We start from the raw sequence: 25,209 nt of genomic DNA on the forward strand, positions 1-25,209 counted from the left end.
TGCCATGTTCAGCAGTGTTTCTTTGATGAAAAATCAAAGGGGAGGTAAAAGGAGGATGAGGATGAGGAGAGGAGCGAGATGTTGCAAGGGTCCAGGTCACGTGGTGGGTCCTTGCGCTAAACTTCCCCCCTGAGCTATGTTTACCCTTTAGGAAAGCGGGAAGAGTGAAAGGGTAAAGGTCAGTGGAGGTATAAGCGGGAAATGTAGCGAGGATCCGCAGCCTGAAACCAGTGCGGTGTCAAAGGTAGAGCGATCTTTGATTAGCGCCTCCGTCGATGATGTCACCCGGATGAAGCTTTTATTCCATTTGCCGCGCTATCTTGCGCTTACGTGCCGAGAAATAAGCAATTTGCTCTACTTGTGAGCTATGAAGACATTAATAAGAGAGTTGCCGGGCAAAGCACGCATTAGTGCCATGCAATCGCTTCGCACTTTGATGTGGCGTGTGACAAAAGTGTAAAGAGAAGGGAAGATCTGTTGGAAATCCCACTTTCATGATGATTCATATTAATGTTTTCTGTTAGAAGTGCGCAGCGTGAAGCATGAAAAGTGTCCGGGATCGACCTGAAACCGAACCATTGGTCTGCGTTTGATATAATGGGGTTAAATTTTTTTTTATAAAAAAAGGCGATGAAGATGTCGTTGTAAATCACGGTAGCTACGGCTGGATGATATGGCACAAAATTCATATCACGGTGTAAACTGCATCCCTTCATGGTAACGGTATATATCACAGTATAGAATTATTATTATTATTTTTTTAAATTATAAATAATTTGTAGAAGTTTGGCTTGCCGGATGCTGTCATTTGTTTGTTGTGGCTCGTTGCTAACGCTATCATACAATGACAGACTAATTAACAGACTAATGAACTTTCTAGAGTCCTTAATTGGCAATTAAATAGAATTTCGAGGTGGCGTCACGTTGATGTTGGAAGTCGACAGTCGCGTGACAACGAGTCAAGCTGGCCGCCTGCGAGCCGTGCACCGCGCCGGGACGCGGATACGGTGATGTCATCAACATGCGCTATGCGGTGACGTAATCAACATGCGCTACCGTGGTAAGACGATACAGTCAAAATCTCTACCTTTGGCAAAATTGATACCTTTTATTGAATATACCGTTTATATCGCCCAGCACTAAAAGGTTAATTGGTCAACAAAAAAACTAGACAGATAACACAGGATCACTTACAAACAACTGTTCATGAGCACGAGAAAAACATGAAAACTCCGCATAAGAGGTCTGGGGGCGAGATTTGAACCCAGAAACTGAAAAAACTGTGAGGCAACATCTGCTTAACAGTAGTCTCTTATGCGCACTCAATGAAGATTTGTCATGATGAATTTTTAATTGTTATTGCTTATGCGCAATATCCAATTGCTATACAGTGGTACCTCAGAGTTTGAACATAATTTGTAACTTTGAAGAGTTCAAAGTCCGAATTGTTCAACCTCCGAAACATTTTTTCTCATAGGAAACAATGTAAATGCAATTTATCCGTTCCCAAGCCCCAAAAACAGAAAAATTATATTTTAAATTCTGTTTATATGTTGTTGTTTTTTTACATGTATACCCAGTACAGTAATTACACAATAAAAAATACCTCACCTTTTTTGTTGTGGTGTGATGGCTTCATCAGTGGATGAAAAACGCTACGTTGCTTTAATGGTGTATTTTACATAGGGCATATTGTTAAGACTACTATGGGGTCCTTGCGTGCGCTCTTAACGTCAGGCACGTTGTGTCCTCGTGCCAGTATTTAGCAATTTATATATTTAATTTCTATTTACAATTATTTAAATAAAATATCAAAACAAATATATACAAACAAAATAGAAATTTATTATAACAAAAAATGGTACCTGATATCCTTAACTGAATTGAATCAAATCAGGCGCTTGTGAATCGAATTAAATCCCTTTTTGAAAATTTGAATCGATGCCCAACCGTACTGTACAAACTAAATTTAAGTGAATCTTATCGCATACAGTAAGCACAACCCTTACACTAATTGAGTGGCCTAGTGATACAGTGTCTCCCCTGAGACTGGGAGGTTGTGGGTTCAATCCCCGGCTGGATCATACCAAAGACTGTAAAAATGGGACCCATTTTCCTCCCTGCTTGACACTGAGCATTATGGGTTGGAATTTTCAGGGGTTAGCTCACCAAATGATCTTCGAGAGCAGGCCCCTGCTGCTGCTCACCGTTCCCTCAGTGGATGGGTCAAATGCGCAGAACTAATGTCACCCCAATTAGGTGGGTGTGACCATCAGTAGTACCTTAACCTTTACGTGATAAAGCATTTTATAATGACAATTGGATTCTAATGTACTGTAATTTGATAAATGTTGGACCATCCTGGTTTTACTTGAGACTTAAAGTGGTCTTTCCAAACAAGCAAAATAATCCAAATAACTTATAAACGTGTCATTAAGAAAACAGAACCGACATACTCGTCAACTTGCAATATTTTTATTCGTTTTCCGAGGATGGAACAATGGAAGAAGTGAGCATTAAGAAGGATAATAACAACATTCTTCATATTTTGACCTAGCAGAGGGAGTGTCTCTTTTTTTAAGCTAGCCTTGCCCCATCATTACACCCACCGAGTAACCACAAGAGGCCGCCTACCCGCCTCACTTGCCTGACAGGCCAGGAATAAACATGTTCCACCTGTCATTACTAGCCCTTCCTGATGTCTGACTGATTTTCGGGGGTGGGGGTTGTTCACGGACCAAGACAGATCGAAAGACCTCGTCAGATTCGGAAGCAGAGGCTCCTCCGGCATTCAAAGCGAGAAAAAAAAAGAAAAATGGTCGTAGCGGCGGTTCCCGGACTTGCCGCTATCCAATCCAGAGAATGAGGGTGAAATGTGCCGGGGAGAGCATTCAAGCAGCTGTCCAGGGCGCTACCCTCCCCTAAAGCGCATCATTCCTGCACTTGGATTCCCTGATAACATTACAGTAGATGTCAGGTAGATGTCTTTGAAATAGTTTATGGATATGCAGTTATATTAGGCCCCTAGACACGCTTTACTGTTTACTGTCCTGTCAATATTTCTTGCCAGTATTTTCCATATTTTCAACCGCAGTCAAAATATCACTTACCATTTATTTGTGTTTATTGTATGTACATATGTGTGATTTTTATTCTTCACATTTTTTTCTGCTGTGAAATAACTCCCACATAGTACTTCGGATTTACACCGTTCGAATTTCAATTTGCTTCACAAATTTACGCCTTCCGGAGTATTTCTCGTCTGATTCAACATTACTTACAGTATAGGCACAATTTAACGTTAAATATCAGCTTTTCCCCATTCATTTTCAATGGGATTTTCTAAGTCACACTTTCCATTCCCATTTCCATACATACAACTGACCATCATTACCAGCTATATTGTACTGCTCAGTGGCACATTTGGTAAATTGCCTTGTCTAGTAACCAGAAGATTGCGGGTTCGAATCCCACCTCCGACTATACATTGCAAATATATCCATGGCAATTATGCTAATGTATACCAAGTGACTATCATAGTTCCACATTTCCATTGAAATGAATGGAAGGTACTGCATTTCTAGGTGGCGCTATTGAGTGTTTTTTTGGTTGTTGCATTTTTCCATTGGATATCATTAATTCCACTTTTCCATATAAAACTTTTTTATATACATTTAAACTTGCTTAAAAAATGTACACCTCCCGGGTTCAAGTGTTCTTTTCTTCCTTTATGTACTCCAATTAATAGTTTGTAATTTTCACATAATTTATCTTTCAATTGACTTCATAAGCATTCAGCTTAGCATTCCCACGCAATTTCTGTAGAAATTGCACTTGGTCTAGTCTACTAACAAGTCCGGCAAAATCTTCACATAGATGTTTTATCATCAAAATGAAGCACAATGTATGCATGGACAAAAGGCCAAAATACACCGAAAATAATGTATGCTTTTAATAATAGCAGCGTTAGTGTGGACAGACGCCAAATCAAAAAGCCAGAGCCAAGTTCAGACCCTCAGATCTCATCCAATATCCTCCCTATCAAAGGTCTCTTTGAAGTTCAGCTTCTGTAAAATTGGTGTCAGGTCCGAGTTCCAGCAACCAGAAGGTCGTTTGAAGCTTTATTGGCCGACGCAACCTTTGTGTTTTAGCATGAGGCCCCTCTTCATGTTAAAGTGGCAATCAGTGTTGGAACGGCGGTCACAAGCTCCTAAGATCCAAAGTGGCTCGACTGTCATTGTCTGCTTTTGCACAGGATGGGGTTGCCAATCATCCTCCGTGCGCTCTTGAAAGGCTCTCCAAAAAAGATGAGGCTCAGGAAAAAGTCGGCAAACTAGGAAGAATATATTCATCTCAAGAACTGGCTTTAGACGTGTATAAGTGCAGGATCGGAATGATCAATATAGTGATTACTTTATAGTGGTTAGCTGTATTCATTTCCTCAAATGCGTATATTGGGAGGCTCCAAATAGGGGAGCGATATTTATTTTCCCAATAAATACCATTTTTGTTTCCAAGTTTCCAAAGTATAAGCAAATGTTTAATTTTGACTCAATACAATACAATACTCATTCACTCCCAGCCATTCTCACTGAAGCAACCCCCTTCGCTCCCAGCTTTACTGGATTTTGACTGATTTTGCAAGGCCCGCAGAATATTGTGTTCTATTTCTATAAAAACATGGAACCTACCAAAAGAAAGATTCGAGTCCTCTTCTTTCTTTAGAAAAAAAAAAGTATTTTTGTATCCGTTTCCGTTTTGCAGCAATTAGCATTAGAATATAGCTAAGTTTCATCATTATTCACATATCTATTTAGAACTGTGTGTAGATTTTTTTCAACGTGGCCCTGGTTGATCTCTTTTTCTCCGCTGCCACCTGCTGGCCGTTTTTGTAATAACTACCATTGCTTCAAACATTCTCTTCAGTTCAGAGGCTGCATCAAAGCCTTCTTTCTGTAAGCTCTTGCATGAAAAAAAAATGTATAAACAAATTTTTAGGACCATGGCAATATTTAAAATGAAACGTTTTTATACGTTCAAATTATGTTTTTGAGGACAACAGAAAATCAGCAAATTTTTACTGCCATTTACTCAAGATTTACTGTTGAGAAGCTGAAAAGTTATTATCAAAAAGGTATCTAAATGATTCATCGATTATTAAAAATAAATATCCTTTAACAGTAAATCAAAGCATTGTTGTTTAAAGTCAACTGATCACGCAATTTTAGCATCTCATTCTCCAATCGGCCAATTTTGAGAGAAAATACAGACTCGCAGGGGTGTGCGCATCAATTAATTTGAGTGTCCGTCAATCGTCAATAGTGTAATAATGTCAATTTCAAATATTTTTCACATCTGATATCCTGAACGTATTCGATGCGAAATGCTAATCTTAACAATCATAACACGCACTCTTTTTGCCCTTCATTCCCGACACCTTTGATGGTTCCAATCAATTTGTCTTCAGCCACGGAAGGACAAATTCTCCCCCCATTACCCCTGCGCTCGTTTGACAGGCGGATGGGGCGGAAAGATGACGGTGTGACGAGAGGGCGGGCGCGTAATCACCAAGGCGTAAGTATGCGTGCGGCGCTATTTGTCGTCCCCGCAGGTGAGATGCCGGCAGCAGGTAAGACATGGCCGGGGCCTCATTTAAAAGCCTCTATTTGCTGCCTATCGAAGCAGCGCTGACATCCCCCGACACACGCATGCCCGCACTCTAATGGTGCGTCACATGCTACGTCTCGCCACGTCTGCTACGTTTGACAGCTGGCGCACTATGACAAGTAAAAAATTATACCAACAGTTGATTTTCAGCAATTGACCTTGCCGCCCTGCTCAAATGATAAAAATACTTTTCAACCCTGTCTGGGTGAGAAAAGTTTTAAAGGAGACAGGTTCAAAATTTTTGATCAAAATACGAGTGGCATGCTTCGGCCAAAATCCCCCCCCCCCCCAAAAAAAAAATGACAGCAAAATGATCACTCTTACATTCTAAACAAAGCTGTTCTCGGAATATGTAATTGTCTCATGCAAATACTTTACTTTACTTTAAAAATACTAAATATTTTATTTTTGACTTTTTCTTCCGATTTCCTTTGTTTTGTTTTGTTTTGTTTGTTGGAACGCTTGAAAATTATTAGGGGTGTCAGGTGATTAAAACTTTTAATCGTAATTAATCGCATGACTTCAATAGTTAACTCACGATTAATCGCCCATTTGATATCTGTTCTAAATGTACAATCAAATATTTTTTCAAAGTTTTCATACTCTTAACAAAAGTGTTTTTTTTTTAAATAGAAATATGGCTGCAACTTTTAGTCATTGATACAGTAATTTCATAATAATTTATAAAATTGAGTTAAAATTAAAGTGCGATATTGATTTGTGTTGAGGTCATTTTTCTGCCACTAGATGGCATAATTGCATTTGTAAGACGTTGGTAAATAACTAATTTTTTCTTCTTATATTAGGATTGATCTAATCTTTAACATGAAATAACACATTTAAAAAAAAAAAAAATTAAAATAAACTTTATATTTACTTTACTAAAATTTATAACTGCTTAATGTTCACATGGACATTGATCACACGTTAAATTAACTCAAAATTAACGCACTAATTTTGACACCCTAAAAATGATTAATAAAATGACTTGCTTCACACTTGATGAGTAGGCAGGTGCTCCCAAAAAGCAAAACATGTGATCCAAACCAATTAAAAAGTCTCATTTCCATAATATGTCCCATTTAATTTGATTTCAAGTGCCTTTTCACATTATTAAAATAAACATAATAATTCAATGGTAATGACATTCAAGCTTTACCTCAACCTTAAACACTTTAATTGTACCATTTTAATTTTCGATGCTCTTGAATTACATTTGTTATCAGGACAAACAGTGGAAAGATAGCCGAGTTAATGGAATTCAAATACAATTCAAATATGTTCTGTTCTCTGCTGCTGCATCCCATAAATGCACTGCACTATCTTATTCTGCCATCCATACGGCCCTAAAGGGTAAAATTTGGATTTTATATTTTGGCATTTGCATCCACCTGGAGACGTCACTTTGCGATATTCCATTTTCCCCTTTGCTAAAGTGCCGAGGCCACTATTTTAAGAGTGAAATTGCATTGTGCCGCTTTGGATAAATAAATAGCGACGGCGGTGCATGCATACGTTGGGCGCTGGTAGGAGAAGGAGACGTTTATTTCTGTGCACACCCCCGAGGTGAAAGCGGCTCTGCTTGTTTTTTTTTTGTCATTATCTATGTTCCAAAACACTATTTGTCTCTTGTTGTGTGATCTAACAGTCTGCACAACACAACAATTCAGCGGAGAGTTTATCATTTTTGTGCATGAAAACATGCAGTTTGTGTAAAGGCTACACATATTTTTTGTCATCATCTCTTGTCAGTTTGAGTGGAAAGCGGCTCTTGATGCTCTTTGGCCTCTCGTCGTGAACACACAGGACATGTTCTTTCCACATGGAGCGCAGTGGGCAAAGGTCTCACAATTAGGCCAGTGAATTCTGCCCACAGCGGATCAGACGCAATCCGCTACCACTGGGCCCGCCTGACATTCTGAAGCCACTCTCAAAAATATCCAATTAACCATCTGTTTGGTGTAATGTAGAAACAAAACATGCAGATCGCAGATTTAGCGGTTAGAGACAATACTGCATAATGTTTGAACAAAAACAGCATTTAAAGTCTGTTCTGCAAAAAAAAAAAAAAAAAACTTGATTGTGCCGGGGTTGATTCTAAACACAGACACATACCCAGTTATAAGAGGGTGTGCACACTTGTGCAACATTATTTCAGTTGTTCATTTTTATTTTCCCTCTCGAAAAAGTTTGAGGTTAAGTTGTAGTTCACAGTAATAGTGGGAAAAGCTTTGAAAAAAATTTTCCTGGTCTCATTTTTTCTATCACAAAACTGTGCTATTTAAACAGGGGTGTGTAGACTTTTGATATGAATTGTATAGATATGTAAATAAGTAATTTGTATCAAATGAGGCAGAGGTACATTTACATTTGAAGTAGCTGCTTGTCATATTTATGCACGTGTGTGAGCTGTGAAAATTGATCAGTAATCGATTATCAAATTAATCGACAACTATCTACTAATCATTTGGAGCCATTTTTTTTATTGAAAATTGTCCAAATCCTCTGATTTTAGCATTTCAACATGTAATTGTTCACTGATTTCTGTAGTCCTTCATGAAAGAAAACTGATCATCTTCTGTGTTTAATAAAAATAAGACATTTGCAAACATCTGTTTTTACTTTGGAAAACAATGACCGAAGCGGTAACAGAGTACGACATCACTATACAAACACGAAGTACGAAATAAACACCAATCACTGGTTAATAAACAGTAATCGGAGAAAAAAAAATGCTTTTATAATACACTTAAATGCAAAATTAGAATGAATCGGATTAGTCGATTAATCAATTGAATAATCGATAGATTAATCGATTCTAAAAAAAAAATATTCGATAATGACAGCACTAGTGTGCTTTCATGTCTTGCCATTTGTTGGTGGACCTGCTGTCAGGCTTTTGCCGTGACCTCGTCATGAGTGTGTGCGCGTGTGTGTGTGTGTGTGTGTGTGCTTGACACTACTCGTTCACTCCACTTTCTTATAAAGTGGAGTCATTAAGCAGCGAGAAGGCACAAACGGGTGATTGCGGCGATTTGGCAGAGGTTGCCTGGGCCACGACGTCCAATCAGAGCCCTTGTTTGACCTCCTCCAGGTCAGCTCCAATCAGCCAAAAGAGAACACACGCACACATGGTATACGCACACACAATCAGCTTTCCATTAGTTTTTACACAAATGTGACCAACTAATCAGCAATATTGTATTGCAAACGTATTTGAATAAAAGACAATATAATGAGAACAAGGTTTTATTTTTAAATACCATTTCATATGCAGTGGGAGACTCGAACCCCCTGCGGAATTCTATTCTAATTTTCAGGAAAAATACGATGCTGCGGCCGCAAACAAATCCAGATTTGGGGGATGTAACTGGATTAAACACTGGGAAACAAAGTTATTGTTCTAATTCATTCCATGCAAGATAGACAGGAGATTTTACTGAGCAGGTGCAAAGAATGCAGTCCACAAGGTCTATTGACTAACATGCCAATTGCTGTCACACTGATCTCTCGTGATAAAAAAAACAACAATTGTTCCCAGTCCCTTAAAAAAAGAAGAAGCATAAAAGCATATGAAAGTTGCTTCACCCACTGTAAAGACATTATCTAATGCCGGTACATTTCCTTCACAAGAATTTCATGTGAGAATTTTTTTTTTTTTTGTCACCACATAGGATGGCTAGATGGATGGATAGATGCTGTAGCTAGCAAGACAGCTAGCTATCTAGATAGATTGATATTGCAGATAGATACTGTAGATAGATACAGTAACTACCAAGCTAGCAATTTAGCTGTGGCTAGCTGCGTAGATAGATAGATAGATAGATAGATAGATAGATAGATAGATAGATAGATAGATAGATAGATAGATAGATAGATAGATAGATAGATAGATAGATGGATGGATGGATGGATGGATGGATGGATGGATGGATGGACGGACAGATGGATAGAGAAAGAGAGAAAGAGAGAGAGAGAGAGAGAGAGAGAGATGCTGTAGCTAGCAAGACAGCTAGCTATCTAGATAGATTGATATTGCAGATAGATACTGTAGATAGATACAGTAACTAGCAAGCTAGCTATTTAGCTGTAGCTGGATAGATAGATAGATAGATAGATAGATAGATAGATAGATAGATAGATAGATAGATAGATAGATAGATAGATAGATAGATAGATAGATAGATAGATAGAGATGCTGTAGCTAGCTATCTAGATAGATTGATATTGCAGATAGATATTGCAGATAGATACAGTAACTAGCAAGCTAGCTATTTAGCTGTGGCTAGCTGCGTAGATAGATAGATAGATAGATAGATAGATAGATAGATAGATAGATAGATAGATAGATAGATAGATGGATAGATGGATAGATGGATAGATGGATAGATAGATAGATAGATAGATAGATGGATAGATGGATGGATGGATGGATGGATGGATGGATGGATGGACGGACAGATGGATAGAGAAAGAGAGAAAGAGAGAGAGAGAGAGAGAGAGAGATGCTGTAGCTAGCAAGACAGCTAGCTATCTAGATAGATTGATATTGCAGATAGATACTGTAGATAGATACAGTAACTAGCAAGCTAGCTATTTAGCTGTAGCTGGATAGATAGATAGATAGATAGATAGATAGATAGATAGATAGATAGATAGATAGATAGATAGATAGATAGATAGATAGATAGATAGATAGATAGATAGATAGATAGATAGATAGATCGATAGATAGATACTGACTAACTACCCTGCTACAGCTAGCTACATTTATGTTGCTAGCCAGCTAGATGCTAGATAAAAGTCAAAGTCGATGGACAGGCAGCTGGCCAAATAGGCAGACAGACATAAGTGGGGCTCTTCCATCATCAATTGTTTTTCAAACCCATTTCACAAAAGTGCACTGCGGCCCATGGCGCAGAATAGCGACATCCATTGTTGTCACAACTGCTGCACATCAATTCCGTTCTTTGTCGTGTTTAAGGGGTTCACAGAGAACAAGAGAGCGAGAAAAAAATAGAATGATAAAGTGACCAGAATTGAGCCCCAAATTGATCCACACACTGTTTGTCCCCAAAGAGTTTGGACGGCCGTAATGGAAACAACGGGACGACCCGGCCCGCGCAGCCCATCGTCTCATCCCGCCGTCGTCTTTGAAGGAGGAGTTTGTTTCTCAAGGTGATTGTCGGGGTGATAAGGGAGAGGGTGTTATTAAGGGTGACAGCGGAGGGGCTGAGAGGCAGCGGCTGACTGGATAACCTTGCCGCCGCCCGTCCTCGCCTCGCTTCCTTCCAGCGCCGCCCGCCATCCCCGGCCCGACCGGCCCCGCATGCCCGCTTTCTTGCTGGCTGCTTGTATTCCTGCTCCAAGGCGGTCTCCGAACGGTTGTTACCGCCCGGCAGAAGGAAAACTAAACATGATTCCTGACCTTTCCTTTCTGTGTACAAGGATAACCTTTGCTGATGCACAAGGAGACAGTCACCAAGATAAAAAAAAAAAGATTTCCTATTCATAAACAAGCGCAGAAGGGAAAAGTGATAATGGCAACATTTGTGTATCATGAAATCATATCAAGCAACAAAAAAAAAATCATTAACCTTAAAATGTGAAAACGGTTGTTAACTTTACCCACTGTTTTTTAAAATGCGTTTTATCACGTGACACCTTCTGCTGCTTGCATTTGTGTGTGCTAATCATGTATGCCGTACAGTAGAACCTCTCAAATCAAACACCCCCTAAGTGGTCCTGTTTACTACAGTGGAACCTCAATTTTCATATGCCCTACTTTCAGTTCGATTTGGCTTTTGATGATGTTTTTATTTTGTCCCAGTTTTCATGCATCCGCGCAGTTTACCTTACAGCCATATGCCTGCCCGCACAACTCAGCCAGTCATTTCCTGGAATTGAGCGCTCACACAAAGTATCCCATGCATATGATTTAACGAATGCTTTCTTGTAGGGCTTGGTAATGTGTAGCCATGACTCACTGCATTGTGAACATGTCAGCCATTTTTTTTGTACCACTCTTTTGTTTACAACTCGGACATGCCCTGTATCTGTGTTTTCCCCTGTCTGTTACTTTTGGCCGAGATTTACTTTAAAATAATATTATTTGAAATAATTATTGACTGAAAACTGTAGTAAAGTATTTTTCACATTTAAATAATTTGCTCCCAAAAACGTATAAAAACGTTCTATTTTAAACATTGCCATGGTCCCAAAAACATATTTATGGTTTTTAGTTATGCTAGAGCATACAGGAGGCTTTGATGCAGCCTCTGACCTGAAAAGGTCACTTAAAGCAATGGTAGTTATTACAAAAAACGACCAGCAGGTGGCAGCAGAGTATAAAAGATCAACCAGGGCCATGTTGCAAAAAGCTCTTTTCCCCAGTGTTTTGAACAGGTTTGTGAATAATGATGAAACTTGGCTATATTCTAATGCTAATTGCTGCAAAATGGAAACAGATACAAATAAAAAAAAATTCTGATGAAAGAAGGGACTCTAATCTTTCTTTTGGTAGGTTCCATGTTTTTATAGCAATATTCTGTGGGCCTTGCAAAAACTGTCAAAATCCAGTCAAACAGCTTGGAGCAAAAGGGGTTGCTTCAGTGAAAATGGCTGGGAGTAAATGAGTTAAATGTTCCTGATTTTATTTTATTTATTTTTTAAGCTGTGGTTAAAACGTCGCCACATGATGCACTTCGGAGTCTGACAGGACTCACCCCTCCCCCGCAATAGAACAACTTGAGCACCTTTGTTCGCGTCAGAGATTGTGACATGCAGTTCGCTAACCATGCCAACACTCTGACAATGCATATTTCATTTGGATAATCCACTGGCGTGGTTGCAATAGAATGCCTCGTTGTTGGCTGCGTTTGCACACGTCATGAATAGAAATCAAGCAAATCTTGTGATAATAACATGTAGGTTAAAGTGCAATGGCTGATGACTAGCGTAACATGAATGTTAATAAGCCTGCATCTTTTTTGTTTTAATTAGGTTTATTATATAATAAAATGTTTCTTCAAACATTGCCTGTAAAGTTAATAATGGTGCCCTACTACAAAGGAATTCACGATACATTATTTCCTCAACTTGGAAGTCAACTGGCATCACCGAGCAGACTTTGCTCCACTATGGATGTTTCCCTGTATTGGCTTGAGAGAGAAAACAATAAAGGAAAAAAGTACAGAATACTGCACCGAGCCACTTACTAAACTCATGACATCATCACTCTGCTTTCTCTTGTTGTTCTTGGCCGTGTCAGCAAGTTTAGCGTTGGCATTATCATTAGTAGTTTGTTAGATAAGGCTAATTGATCTCCACCTCGCCGGTGTATTAGCGAATCGCGCGCGACTCCTTCCACTGACTCTGCATAACTCTTACAGCCTCAGCACAATCTTAGCCTCGGGAGCAACGCACATCCCTGCAGAAATGATTTCATCATCCCGGCCGCTCTGTCTGCTGCTCTCCTGATTTTACATCTACAGTACTTCACCTGCACTAACACCCCCCCAGCCCCCTACCACCACCACCCCTCCCCTCCTCGGCAAGACACATGAAAGACTTGCAACTTTACTTTAACTCAAATGACTTCTCTTATAGCCTAAAGTTTTTCACTACCTCCAGGGCTTTAGCTACAGATGTAAAGTGCAATTTACTTTAAAGCCAATGTGGTAAATAAGAACGTAAAATGGTAAATGTGCATTTGTTTACAAGCCGAATGACTTTAGAAGCCAATGAATAGAACGTGCTTAACATTTAAAAACAACCTTGTCCGTCTTACAGCATTACGCCTTGAAATAAAGTGACTGGGAGGTAGTGCACACAAGTCTGCATATGCGCTAACTGGAGAATTGTCTCATTGCTCGATCGTTATTTTAGACAAGCAGTAACTCCCAAAAAAATGAAAGACTCTCAAACAATATACGTTTGCTAGCCAAATGCTGAAATTCAGAGTCCACTAAAAATGGAGCGCTGGTGCGAGCAATAGGCGCTACGACTTTGGACACAGACGGAAATTGTATGAACGAGATGCGAGGGTTGTGGCCTAACGGGGGATATAAACGTTATTCACCAATTGTGTATTGTGGATACTTCTCAAATTGGTAAGTTTTTCGGAATTTGTGGTTTAGTGGCGCTATGTCTGGGGCTTTTCTTAAGGTAGTGGTTAGGGTAGCTAACATTGACATTTTTGTGCATTTACGCAACAGCCACTGTCACCACAAAAAACACAAGTACAGCCATTTCTGGACTATAAGGTGCACCCGACTATAAGCCGCACTAGCTAAATTTGGGGGAATACTGGAGTTTGTTGCATATATAAGCCGCACCCGACTGTAAGCCGCAGGTGTTTTAATGTTACTGCACCGGGTTCCCACTACTTTTCCATAATGAAGCCGTAAATCGCTCTCGTTCTGTCTCTCCTACTGTATTTGGGCTCACTTGGTTTGTTTTGCTCTGCCTGACGCTCTTGCGCTTCCTTCCCTTTTGATCTGATGGATAAGCCGCACCTTTGTATTGGTTGCAGGGTCGAATGCAAGTGAAAAAAGTAGCCGCTTATAGTCCAGAAATTACTGTAGTAGTCTTGCTAACACAACACACTGGTGTGTTCGTAAATTAATGGGAGTTGAGTACTCTTTGCCTCTCGAACATACTCTTAGTGTAGTGCACGGACTTTCCGAATGCGCCCTAAAACCAATAGAAGAGTGATTAAGACAAGACAGCAAGACAAGTTTGCTCGCTAGTACAAATACCAGACTCCGAGTAAAAACATTAAGTGCTGGGATTTACTACTTATGCCACTCATTTTGATGTAACCACTTGCACTAATGTCCTTATAATTCAGGGTATACGTGTATACCGCCCTCGCAAAAGATCTGGTTTATATGTTGTTATTATGCTACCTAAATTAGTATAATCAAATTAAAGGATCCGACTAAGTCATTTTATTTGAGAGAGGTCTGACAGCAGCCGGAAAACAGATGCAAAATGGAGACTGTGGATTATAACAATGCTGAATCCAGACCTGGAGTTGACAGGGTAAGCTAACGTCAGCAAGCTTGTTTACGTTCTTATTTCTGTCCGTTCTTGTGGCAGTGGTTTATATCATCCATGAAGCCCTCTAGGAAACCCCAACCAACAAGGTACTACAAAATGTATGCCGTAGATCAGGACCTGATTTTGGCAATGGAAATGAGTCAATAAACGAGTAAATCAGTGACAAAGTGTCAAGTGGAGAAAGAGATTAAATGAGCTGAACATCCTGGGACTGTTCGTTGGAGTTATCAGACTTCTCCGGTCCTGTTTGACTATTGTTTCTGTGTATCAGTATCAGAGGGGATTTGGACGAAGGGTCCGCCGCCTGCCTTGGCATTAGGATTAGCTCGGCCTGATCCTGACAACCTCTGAACATGCTCCCTGTTATTTGGAATCTCTCCATTTGTGCCCAGCCAAGCACATTGTGACTGGTAATCTATAGTTTTCTTGTGTCCAAAGGGAGAAGAACTCCTGTTCAGCATTTTGCTTTTTGCCCCCCCTCCCCCGCCTACCACCCCACCTCCTCGGTTGGTGTTTCAGCCACACTTTTCTTCGCTTTATTTTGCTCTCCATCTTTCTCAATCTCAATGTCTCGGAACAAATTCTCCTCCTTCGCCTCTCTACTCTCGCCAATCTGTCTTTTTTGTCATTCTTTCTTTTTTCTTCCAGCCATCCCTCTGCCTCTCCACCGGTGGGGAGATCAGTGGAGCTTAGAGGCCTTCCTGCCTGCTTCATTACTGAGCTTTGTCTCTCTAAGAAAGGAGAACACCACTGATGTTTAATACATGGACCACTCTGTTGTCTTTTATGCCAGATAAATTCATCATCAAAAAACAGAGCGCTGAACAGCAATCGAGCATGTAGCCTGGTGCTCTCTCAATCTAGAGGCTCCTTTTTTTCCTCCCCAGCCCCCCCTTGTACTCGCTCTACATTTTAACTTATTGGATCCCGCTCTGCTTCTCCCGCTCGTTCTTCCGTCACATCTCAGTGCACTCGAGAGAAACAAAACAATTCGTTGTCCTTCAGTTGGGGTAAACACACAAACACAATAGAACGCTGCTCATTGGCTTACAAAACTTAACACAGATACTAGTCTGTATTATTCACAATACATTCCTGATACTGAACACGATTACATTACTGTGTAATGCAACCACCCTCCATCTGAGATGTACGATACGTTTTCCTGTTTGTGTGGGCGGCTGAGTGGGTGGCAGGCATGTCTCGATAATGCCAGCACCTGTTTCTAATCCAGGCCGCGGCTCCGGCTGTCCTCAGCAAGCCTGCTGGAAAACCAACTGAGCCTCAGCTGACAGAGACCATGCTCCTCCTCTCTCCTCATTGAACCATCCTTTGGCTTAAATCTTGATTATTTTGAATTATATATGAGAAAGACGGAGTAGAAAGATAGCTGATATTCAGCCGGTATATTTCTTGTCTGGATGAGGATGAACCGCATATATAGTAACTAGTGGACTTTTTTCCCCCCAGACTGTCAACGATCATCATTCTAAACAGTGATCCGTAAGAAATCTGAAGCAACATTTTTGGGGAAAGATGGATGAGGTTCAATGTCAGGTCACAAACTACTTTTTCTATGCCTTGAAAAAGAGACCAAATGATTCAATATAAAAGATAGAAACCAAGCTCAATGGTAACTTCAGTTCTTGTAGTCTGCTACTTGTGGCAATTTTCAAACAGTCAAGACTGTCAAGAATCATCATTCTCTTCCATCCCTAAGACTCCTGAGGACATCTGACCAATCATGAAAGACGGTGAAAAGTAGCTGAGGTTCAACATCAGGTTGATAGTTACTGTATTTGTTCCTTATCTTGACTGCGCAAAATCCAGATTACCTTAAAATGTAATTTTCACAATGTCAAAACAAATACGCCTAATGATTTCACACAAAATATAGCCAAGGAAGTTGGGATAAATGGTCAAAACAGTAGCTGCAGATCCTTTATACATACAGTGTTCAATCTGTAGCAATTCTCACACACTTGTCCAAATGGTCAAGGAATATCATCTAAACGTTTTTTTCTTATTATTATAACTTCAGTTTAATTTCTCTATGGGTATTGGTGAGTGATTTTCAAGACATCTTAACAGTGGACAAAAGTTAATACATGCACCTTTAAAGGTCACAATTTATTGTTTTTTTGTTTGTTTTTGTTTTACCTCTTCTGATCAACTGATAATCGTGACACATTTGCTCAGCCAGAAATCCTATGAAGACATTTAATTATACTTTGTAAGAACAACCCTAAGACTCTTGAGGACATCCGACTCATGACAGTCCACAGCAACAACACAATTCCGTTCCGTTTTGAACCCCTTTAAATTTTGGGCCTTTCTGTGTGCTGGTTGAAAGTTCTCCTACTGCCTTTGTGGGTTTTCTAAATGTGTGCTGCTCTTCCACACAGGAAAAAAAGGTTAATTTCCAGGAAGTTTTCTTTACCAAATTGCTGACACATGATTTTGTGCATTTGGTAAATTTGAGAAACACGTGTATCTGTACTCTTCCAGGCCCAGTTTCTGATCTGACCTGGTCAAACTGGCTATGCGTACTTGTAAACTTTTTTTACAAACCTTTAATGGGGGTGCACCGATCGAATGGCCGGCCGATTTATCGGCGCCTATTTCCTTGATTTTGGGGAATCGGCCGATCTCTTAAAAATAAACCGTTCTTGTCCACAAATCTCATCTCCCTCCTCAGAGGTCTGAAAAAGTCAGCCACTGTCCTGTTCTGCTGAGATGACTAAGAGGATTTTCATTTTTATTTGATAGAACTACTTCATGCACAGATAAAACAACATGTTTGTATTATTTCACAGGTATTGTTCAATGTTTTCTAACAAAACAAGATTGGAACACTGAAGGTGTATGCTGCCTGTTATAAAAAAAATAAAAAATCGGGATCGGCTTTTTAAAAGATCGGGGATCGGTGATCGGCCGGAAAATTGTGATTGGTTGAAGGGAAAATAACCATGGTTTGATATGTCCTCATGTAACCTCTTATATAAGGATATGTTGTTGTCCTGAACTGTTGTACGAATCCAGGTGCCCAACAATTTGTAAACAAAGGGCGGAATCAGCCTGGGAGTGAATGCCTTGTTTATACTACAGTCCTCCCTGCTTCGCAAACATGTTTTCGAGGGTGCCTGGGAGAGGGCTTGGCCAGCTAGGTTTCTCACGCTCACAACTTTTTGTTAACGAATAAAAGACGGAGCGGCACACGGTCCGGGCAGAGTCAGCTGTGGAATACGTACCATTGCCCAGCCGTTTTGCAGCTTGTTCTACCCGGACCGTCTAGTGTCAAGGTAAGCGCTGATGATGATCATATTATGCTGCTTAGCGTTGAAGTGTGTTGATTGCTGTTTGCGGGGAATAAAAGGCACCATTATTCTAGCACAGTATATCAGTCTCTGTGTATTCATTGTTACCGCCGATCACTCACGATCCTGCATAAAAATATAAAAGTGAAGTAGTGTTTTCCACAAAACATTGGTGTACCCCTATACTTTCATCTTAAAACTCTCAGGGGCTGTTGGTACAACAAATACATGAGAAGTTTTAATGAGCACTTGCGCTTTGTATTTCACATGAGGCAAGTGAGACACACACTGCTGGCTTCTTTTACTCATTTTCTGACTGTGGTCACCATTATCTGTCACATTTTGACCACAAAACATGATCATCTAATCGTCATTTGCAAGATAAGAGAAACTGACTGGACTAAAACAAGATGTGAAAACAAGACAATCTAATCAAAAGGTCTCGATGCAAGGACGGGGTGGGATAGTGATGGTGGAGAGCAGAGCGTTTAGGGGGAAATCAAAGCGGCTGAAGCTGATTTCTCGAGGGTGCGGACGCCGATCTCTCTGAGGAGGCTCTGAACAGCCTTTCAAAACTGAAATATCAGCAGCAGTCAGTGCCGGTCGTCAGTGCCACGTGTGATGGAAAATCAATCTAGTTCATGTCCATCTGAGGAGAAAACGGGTGAGGCAGGTCCCTCTTGCCTCCTTGCAGCACTCCCACTCTAACTCACCCCACCCACAAAACAACAGCGCCCCTCGATGGTTCGTGTCATTGGTGGCGGCGACGCATGCAACGATGGCGGCTCAATGTGAAACGTCTGTTGTTCTGCTAGATTAGGTAGGTGATTGGCCATTAATATTCATTTCACAGTGTGTCTTTGTTAAGCAGCAGCAGGGGCTGACAGAGTGTTTGGATGAATTTACTCTAGCGTACATTTTCCCTTTGATTTTGTAGGAGACAGCGCACTCTGAGGCGTCTGTGTAGCGCTACGCGGTTCACCAGTTTGTTTTTTGGTGTCAGATTAAGGGGAAGCCAGGGGGATCCCCCAGAATGAAAACAGCTCTGTTTGAATTAAATGTCTTGGGGCGATGAAATATTAAGGGGACTTTGTTGAAAGAGTTTTGCTTTCATCCTAAGCACGTATTGTTGGTTCTATTTGATGCCTGACGACAGGCTGGTTCACTTTTAAATGCATCGCTAAGCGGAGAAGCCTTATGGCCTGTGTGGTCTGGCTTCTGAGACGTCCTGGAGGAGCCGAAGTCCAGCAGGTATAAAAAGCACAGTGGAAAGGTCTTCCCTAATGAAGGTGCTCTCAACTTTCCTCCCCTTAATGAGATTATGGCACTAATTAGTATAACGTGATGCACTGAGGAATAGTTGGCCCCTATTGGACCAGAAGAGTGGCCCATGGAGAGGAGGCCAGACGGCTTCGATCCCTGGTGTCTCACCCTCAAGTGCACATAGGATGTAATTAATTCAGCACTTCCTTAGTGTCAGAAAATGCTGCTAACTGAAAGCCGATAGAATCAAATCACACACACAAAAATCCGACGAGGATCTGTCTTTACAGGTCATTTTTTGCCTCCTGACCTCTAAGAAAAGACTAGCTTATAGCGAAAAAAACACATCTACATACTTTTGAACAGCAAGGCTAAGGCATCCTAAAGTAGGCCATGAGGAGTATCGACAGTCTCACATAAGCATAAGCTTCTGCAGGGTAGTCATGGCCACGCTAACCAAAACCAAAACATTATCAACTACAGAATATTGAGACTGAGACAAGGCCAAAACTTTTGGAGGTCGAGAATAAGACAATATCAAGACTTTTGGAAGTCCAGACAAAAACAGGACTAAGACTTTTGGAGGTCGAGAGCCGTTTCAAGACCAAGACCGATCTCAAAAACTACAACAAGGAAGTCACACGCAAGTGATGTTCTTTTAATGTTGTGACATCAGCATCAATGGTAAAATATTGTGATCGGATTTCTATGATCTCGATGATGATCGGTGTTGTTCACTTAAGTATGGTGGATCTTGACAAAATGCGGTCCGGTGATTGGTCGACACAGAAGTGCTACTTCCGTATAAGCAATTGAGCACAAGACTGGAAAGTGAATAAAACCAACGTGTGTCACAGTCTGCATCTTTCCATGTCGGGAAAGTGTCAGAGGGTTGATTTTGTCCCTTACAGTTACAAAAAATATTTAGATGGAATGCCATACAAGCATAAATTATACTTACAACCCCACATTTATAGGAGCGCATGAGCTTTGCCTCTTTGGATGTCCACGGATCCTTAACACTCTAAAAACAGTTGTTGGGCCAATCCACTACTGGGTCAATTTGATTCAACTTTCTGGGTTGCTTTGCACAAAATAACCCCAACAATTGGATCATTTGGTATAAAAACAACCAAAGAAGATTGAGTCCGTTTGTAAAAAAACAAACCCAAAAATGTGAGAAAGTTGGGTCAAATTGACTGTAGTGCATCTGTCCAGTTTCAACCCAAGAGTGATGCATAATATACATACACTCTACAGCCTAAAACAGTTGGGTAAAAAATAACCCAATTTGAGTAAAAAAAAAAAAAAGGGACCGACACAATTTTATGCCCCAAAAAGTTGGGTCTGTTTTGAAGTGTACCGTTAGATATAACTTTTGAGGAGAATTTCCACCCCAACATATTCAGGGATGAATTTTCATACTATACAACCTGCATCCTTCTACAATATTGGGAAGTATAAAAGTTTGGATTTTGCTCATTTTAGATCTCCACTGTTAGTTACTATCGGAAAAGCCTTTTGAAAAAAGGCAGGCCATGGATCCATACTAACCAAAGGCCATACAAAGACACTTTCCACTCCTACATTTTTAGAGGTGAGCTTTCCAACTAGACCCTCGGAATCCTTCCACGATGTCAGAAAGTACCCAAGTCAGGATTTGGGCCATTTCGGCAGTCCGTGGCTCATTACAGTTGATGGTCCCTGCGGCGCCACTCTGACTTGTTCATTTAAGATGATATGCAACCCTCAGGTCTGCCCCCGGCGCTCGTTCCTTCCTCAGCGGGGTCTTCAGGCCGGTCAGTAAGTGGACACCGCACTGACTGACCGTCGCGTCATGGGAACTCTCAAAGCGGCCGCTCGCGAGCAAGTAAAGAGGCAGCTGAGTGTCATTGTTAATGTGGACACACAGCAGCACAATGGCTAAATCGATGGAGCTATAGGGGACATCAATCTTTGGCTTGTCTAATCACTCCTATTACACGGTGAGTGAAGGTAAGGAAGCAAGGAAGCAACGGAGGCAGTTTCTCTGTGAGATTTATTGGCCTTCCCAACAACTCTCTACCGGGTTGTCCTGTCCTTTGAAGCCTTGTTTGACAGGCAGCCAAGTGGCCAGCCATCCTAATTCACACCAAATCGGCAGAGGTTTTGAGGTAAAGCCTCAGAAGTGCAACGCGGCAGCCGTATGCGCTTTGGCATCGCTCGTGCATTTCTATCCCGCCTCTTTTTCACCTGCAAACTTCTCTCTCGCTTTCTCTCTCGCTGCCTCAAAAACATTGTTCCTTTTTTTAAAACAACAAAAGAAGACTGTTATGTTCAAGAGATGTATGCAAGGGGGGGCGTGGGGGGGCAAACAAAACAGCAATGTTTCTCAACTTCTTGAAGGACGCCTCCTCATTCCATTAACATATATGCGCGCCTGGGAGTAAATACATTCCTCCAAAAACAGGAGCGATCAAAGGCGACAGAATTAAGCCCGAGTAATGAGGATCTTGGCGAGCGCCCTGCAAATTTATTGATTGTTTGCCAAGCTGTATGCACCCCCCCCCCCCCCAACCCCCTCCTCCAAAACCTCCTCCCTCTGCGCTGTTTACGCTCATGTTTTCGAAGGCACACACACACAACCTGAGAGGCGCAAGGGTTTTAAACTGGGCACCTTGCACGGCCATAACTCCACTATTGAGCGTAATCACCATCTAATTCACAGCACGACGATAATAATTCACTTGGCATAGGGAACAGGAAGAGAGGGTCGGTCAACAGGAAAAGCCCATCGCAGCCTCACATCGCCGCAATAAGACAGACTCTTTAATTCTTTACGACCTCATTGCGGGGCGCGAGCGCGATGTGGATCTCAGTGGGTTTTCATGCATTACTAACCCCAAAAAAGGGACATTTTCTGTTATAAATGTATGAAACAAGCACCCAAAGAAAGATTACATGGATTCCATTTTGGCTTGTGTTAAATATGGATGTTGATGCTTTTTTTTTTTGGTCTTTTCAATTTAGTAGATAAGGACTGAGTTAAAATATAACACACTTCAAATCAGATTAAGTAAACACAAAAATTGTCCTATGGGAGCAGACTAGATCAGAGGGAAAGTGTGAAAGGAATTAGCCCAGATGCCGAAAATGTGCCAATAACTTGAATGTCAAACAGTAGACTAAACTTCGCCAAGGCCGAATAATCCTAATTAGGCACCAAAGTATCAACACCAATTTACACAACAACAGCCTATATTTGTACAAGCACATTGTGAAATAATTCCACATACTGCTATATCTTGCTGTTCAGGGCAGGTGAAGGCAGACTTAAAAACTAAATAAAATGGACTATTTTAACAATATTGACAACTAAATAGAGCGGAAGAACAAATATGGGTCAAAAAAATCTAAACATTTTAACCAAGCAAATTTTGACTTGAAGCTTGACCCAACAATTCCGGAGATAGAAGGGTTCAAAGCAAGACGGCCACGCCCCTTTTTATGAAAAAATGTGAACATTCAGCGGGCCGTAGCTCTTAAATCCCTGCTCTCATTGACCTCAAATGTGAGATTTAGTGTTGTGCCGTCACTATCAACGAGTACACCAAGTTTGGTTAAAATCAAAATCTGCTTGATCTAACCACTGGTTACCACTGTCACATCTTCTACCTGAATGCTATGTTCCTTTTCCAAAAAAGGCATGACCAATCTTAAGGCCGCCTAATTCTGCCCACCCAATCAAACAAACAGCAAAAAAAAACTTGCTGAGGTCAAAAAGTAGGTGCTTACCTCCACGGCTCTCACTGTCGGCCGGTTTCACCTGAATGGGGCGAGTCATCTGTACAAAAAAGAAAAGCAAAGACAATGTTAGTGCTATTGGTCCAATCCAACGGTTTTAACATCCTGTCGTGCATTTTAATAACTTTGTTCGAATACAGATCAACGTGTCATTGACACTATTTGTTTGTCCACTGAAGCTGCCTGGAGAGCCTGCAAAGGCAGTCTTAGTGAGAGGTTGAAGGGGGGAGATTGAGTGAGGAAGAGAAGAAGCAGCCCTAATAAAGGTGAATCCCGCATCAGGACGAGCAAGAGGAGGATCAATCGGGGCCTATCGATCGCGGGCCCTTGGGCCGCCAGAGAGTGCCTGTCTGGCTGGGAAGGATTCTATGTTGAGGAGGCTCACTCTAATCCACTGGACCCGATAAGAATGGCATTGCCTGGATTAGACACCTTCGTCGCCACGGCTTTTGTGTCAATCTGTCGGCCTCTCACACGTTCTCCTGCCGCATGTTTCATTGTGGGAATGCTGAAAAGGATTCTTTATTATTATTTTAGGCACATTTCATTCTCCTCACTTGTATATCATTCGTTCCACTTTTGTTTTTGCATTTTTCTATTGGATATCATTCGGTTTACTTTTCCATCAAAATTAACGGAGGGTACTGCATGCCTAGGTGGCGCTATTGAGTCCATATAAATTTCAACTTGCTTCAAAAATTCACACCTTCCGGGTCCATGTGTTATTTGTATTCATTTATCTTTAAACTACAATTAATACTTTGTAATTTTCACATAATTTATCTTTCAATTTACTTCATAAGCATTTAGCTTAGCATTCTGCTGTTAGCATTCAGCTTTCAGCATTCCAACGCAATTTCTGCAGAAATTGCACTTAGTTTAGTAGTTGTTTTGTTGTACGAGATCAACATAAGTAAAAGTTCCAACCGTCACCAAAGGTGGAAAAAGTACTCACTTGCTGCACGTAAGTAGAAGTACAGATGCGTAGAATGATGTTGTTTAAGAACTAGCATTTCCTTGACTGTGATGCTATCTAAATGCTATCCTTGCCAACAATGTGAACTGAGACAATCAATCCGTCAACAACTAATCGATTATCAAAGTAATAAATATTTTTGGGGATAATGGCGGAATTGCTTAAATATCTTTTTTTAATTTAAAATTCTTCAAATGCTCAGAATTTGAGCTCCTCAACAGTACATATTCACCAACTTCTCTTCCATGAAAGCGGCCTGATTATCTTTGTTTTAATCCAAAATAAAACAAATGATTTTTGCGCAACATTTTTGCCTTCCTTCATAACGTTACAGACCAAACCAGTAACTAAATTATGAATAATTTGTGCACTGTCAATTTATCACTTTGTCACAAATCATTCTTGTAGTCAACGATATCAAACAAAATGCAATATTTAATGATTTGGAAGAGATTCTCAATTTTCAATCCCAGTTTTGTAGTGAGCATCTAGTATCTACCAGAGGGAGTTGACATGGTGCCCTAAATCCGCACACTGTTTTAGATGTCATGTTTCCTTCTTTAGACAGAAAACTAGCTGATATTGAATCAATAGTGCTTTTGCTGGTGGCAGCCAAGTAAATGTTATTGCATTACGTACACAATATTTACAGTAAATACTTAAAAACATAAATAAAAAAAAAAATAGTAAATAAAAAAAACACTTCTTGGCCACGAATCGAAATCAAATGAAAAACATGTAAATACGGTGGTACATGCTTTCTTCTGCCACAGGACCTCATATTCTTACACCGTCGCACAAACTAATGCATTACCTAGTGTTAATTTGTAAACTTGAAACCAAGTATAATATTCTCCCAAACTATAGGGGGCAGTGAAGAGCATCTATGGCATATGAGCAACACTCCGCCACAATAGAAATAGGGAACTTGTTTCTTTTTTTTTAAATAAAAATTATCAACAACTGTTTACAGGAACATTACAAAACATAGGGTGCAAAAATATATATTTACATTTGACAAAATAAATGACAACAAAGTATTAGGGAAAAGGAGACTTGATTTCCCTGAACTGTCATACAGGAGGAAAATTGGTGGCTAATTGGCCCATTTGCATATTTGTTTGAAAAACGTCACCGCAA

The 25,209-nt window shown here is 40.5% G+C and overlaps 1 protein-coding gene across 8 annotated transcripts in view; it reads right to left on the reverse strand.

Annotated features, from left to right (window-relative positions):
- Positions 1–25,209, reverse strand: part of celf5a (cugbp, Elav-like family member 5a) — a 271,078-nt gene that overhangs the window by 95,431 nt on the left and 150,438 nt on the right. For all 8 annotated transcript variants that reach the window (XM_077583355.1, XM_077583350.1, XM_077583353.1 and 5 more), the window contains exon 3: positions 23,085–23,133. In XM_077583355.1, the coding sequence (XP_077439481.1) occupies positions 23,085–23,133 (49 nt within the window). The remainder of the gene's footprint in view (positions 1–23,084; positions 23,134–25,209) is intronic.

The sequence above is a fragment of the Vanacampus margaritifer genome, chromosome 13 (genome assembly GCF_051991255.1).
Source record: "Vanacampus margaritifer isolate UIUO_Vmar chromosome 13, RoL_Vmar_1.0, whole genome shotgun sequence".
In the NCBI taxonomy this organism is placed as follows: domain Eukaryota; kingdom Metazoa; phylum Chordata; class Actinopteri; order Syngnathiformes; family Syngnathidae; genus Vanacampus; species Vanacampus margaritifer.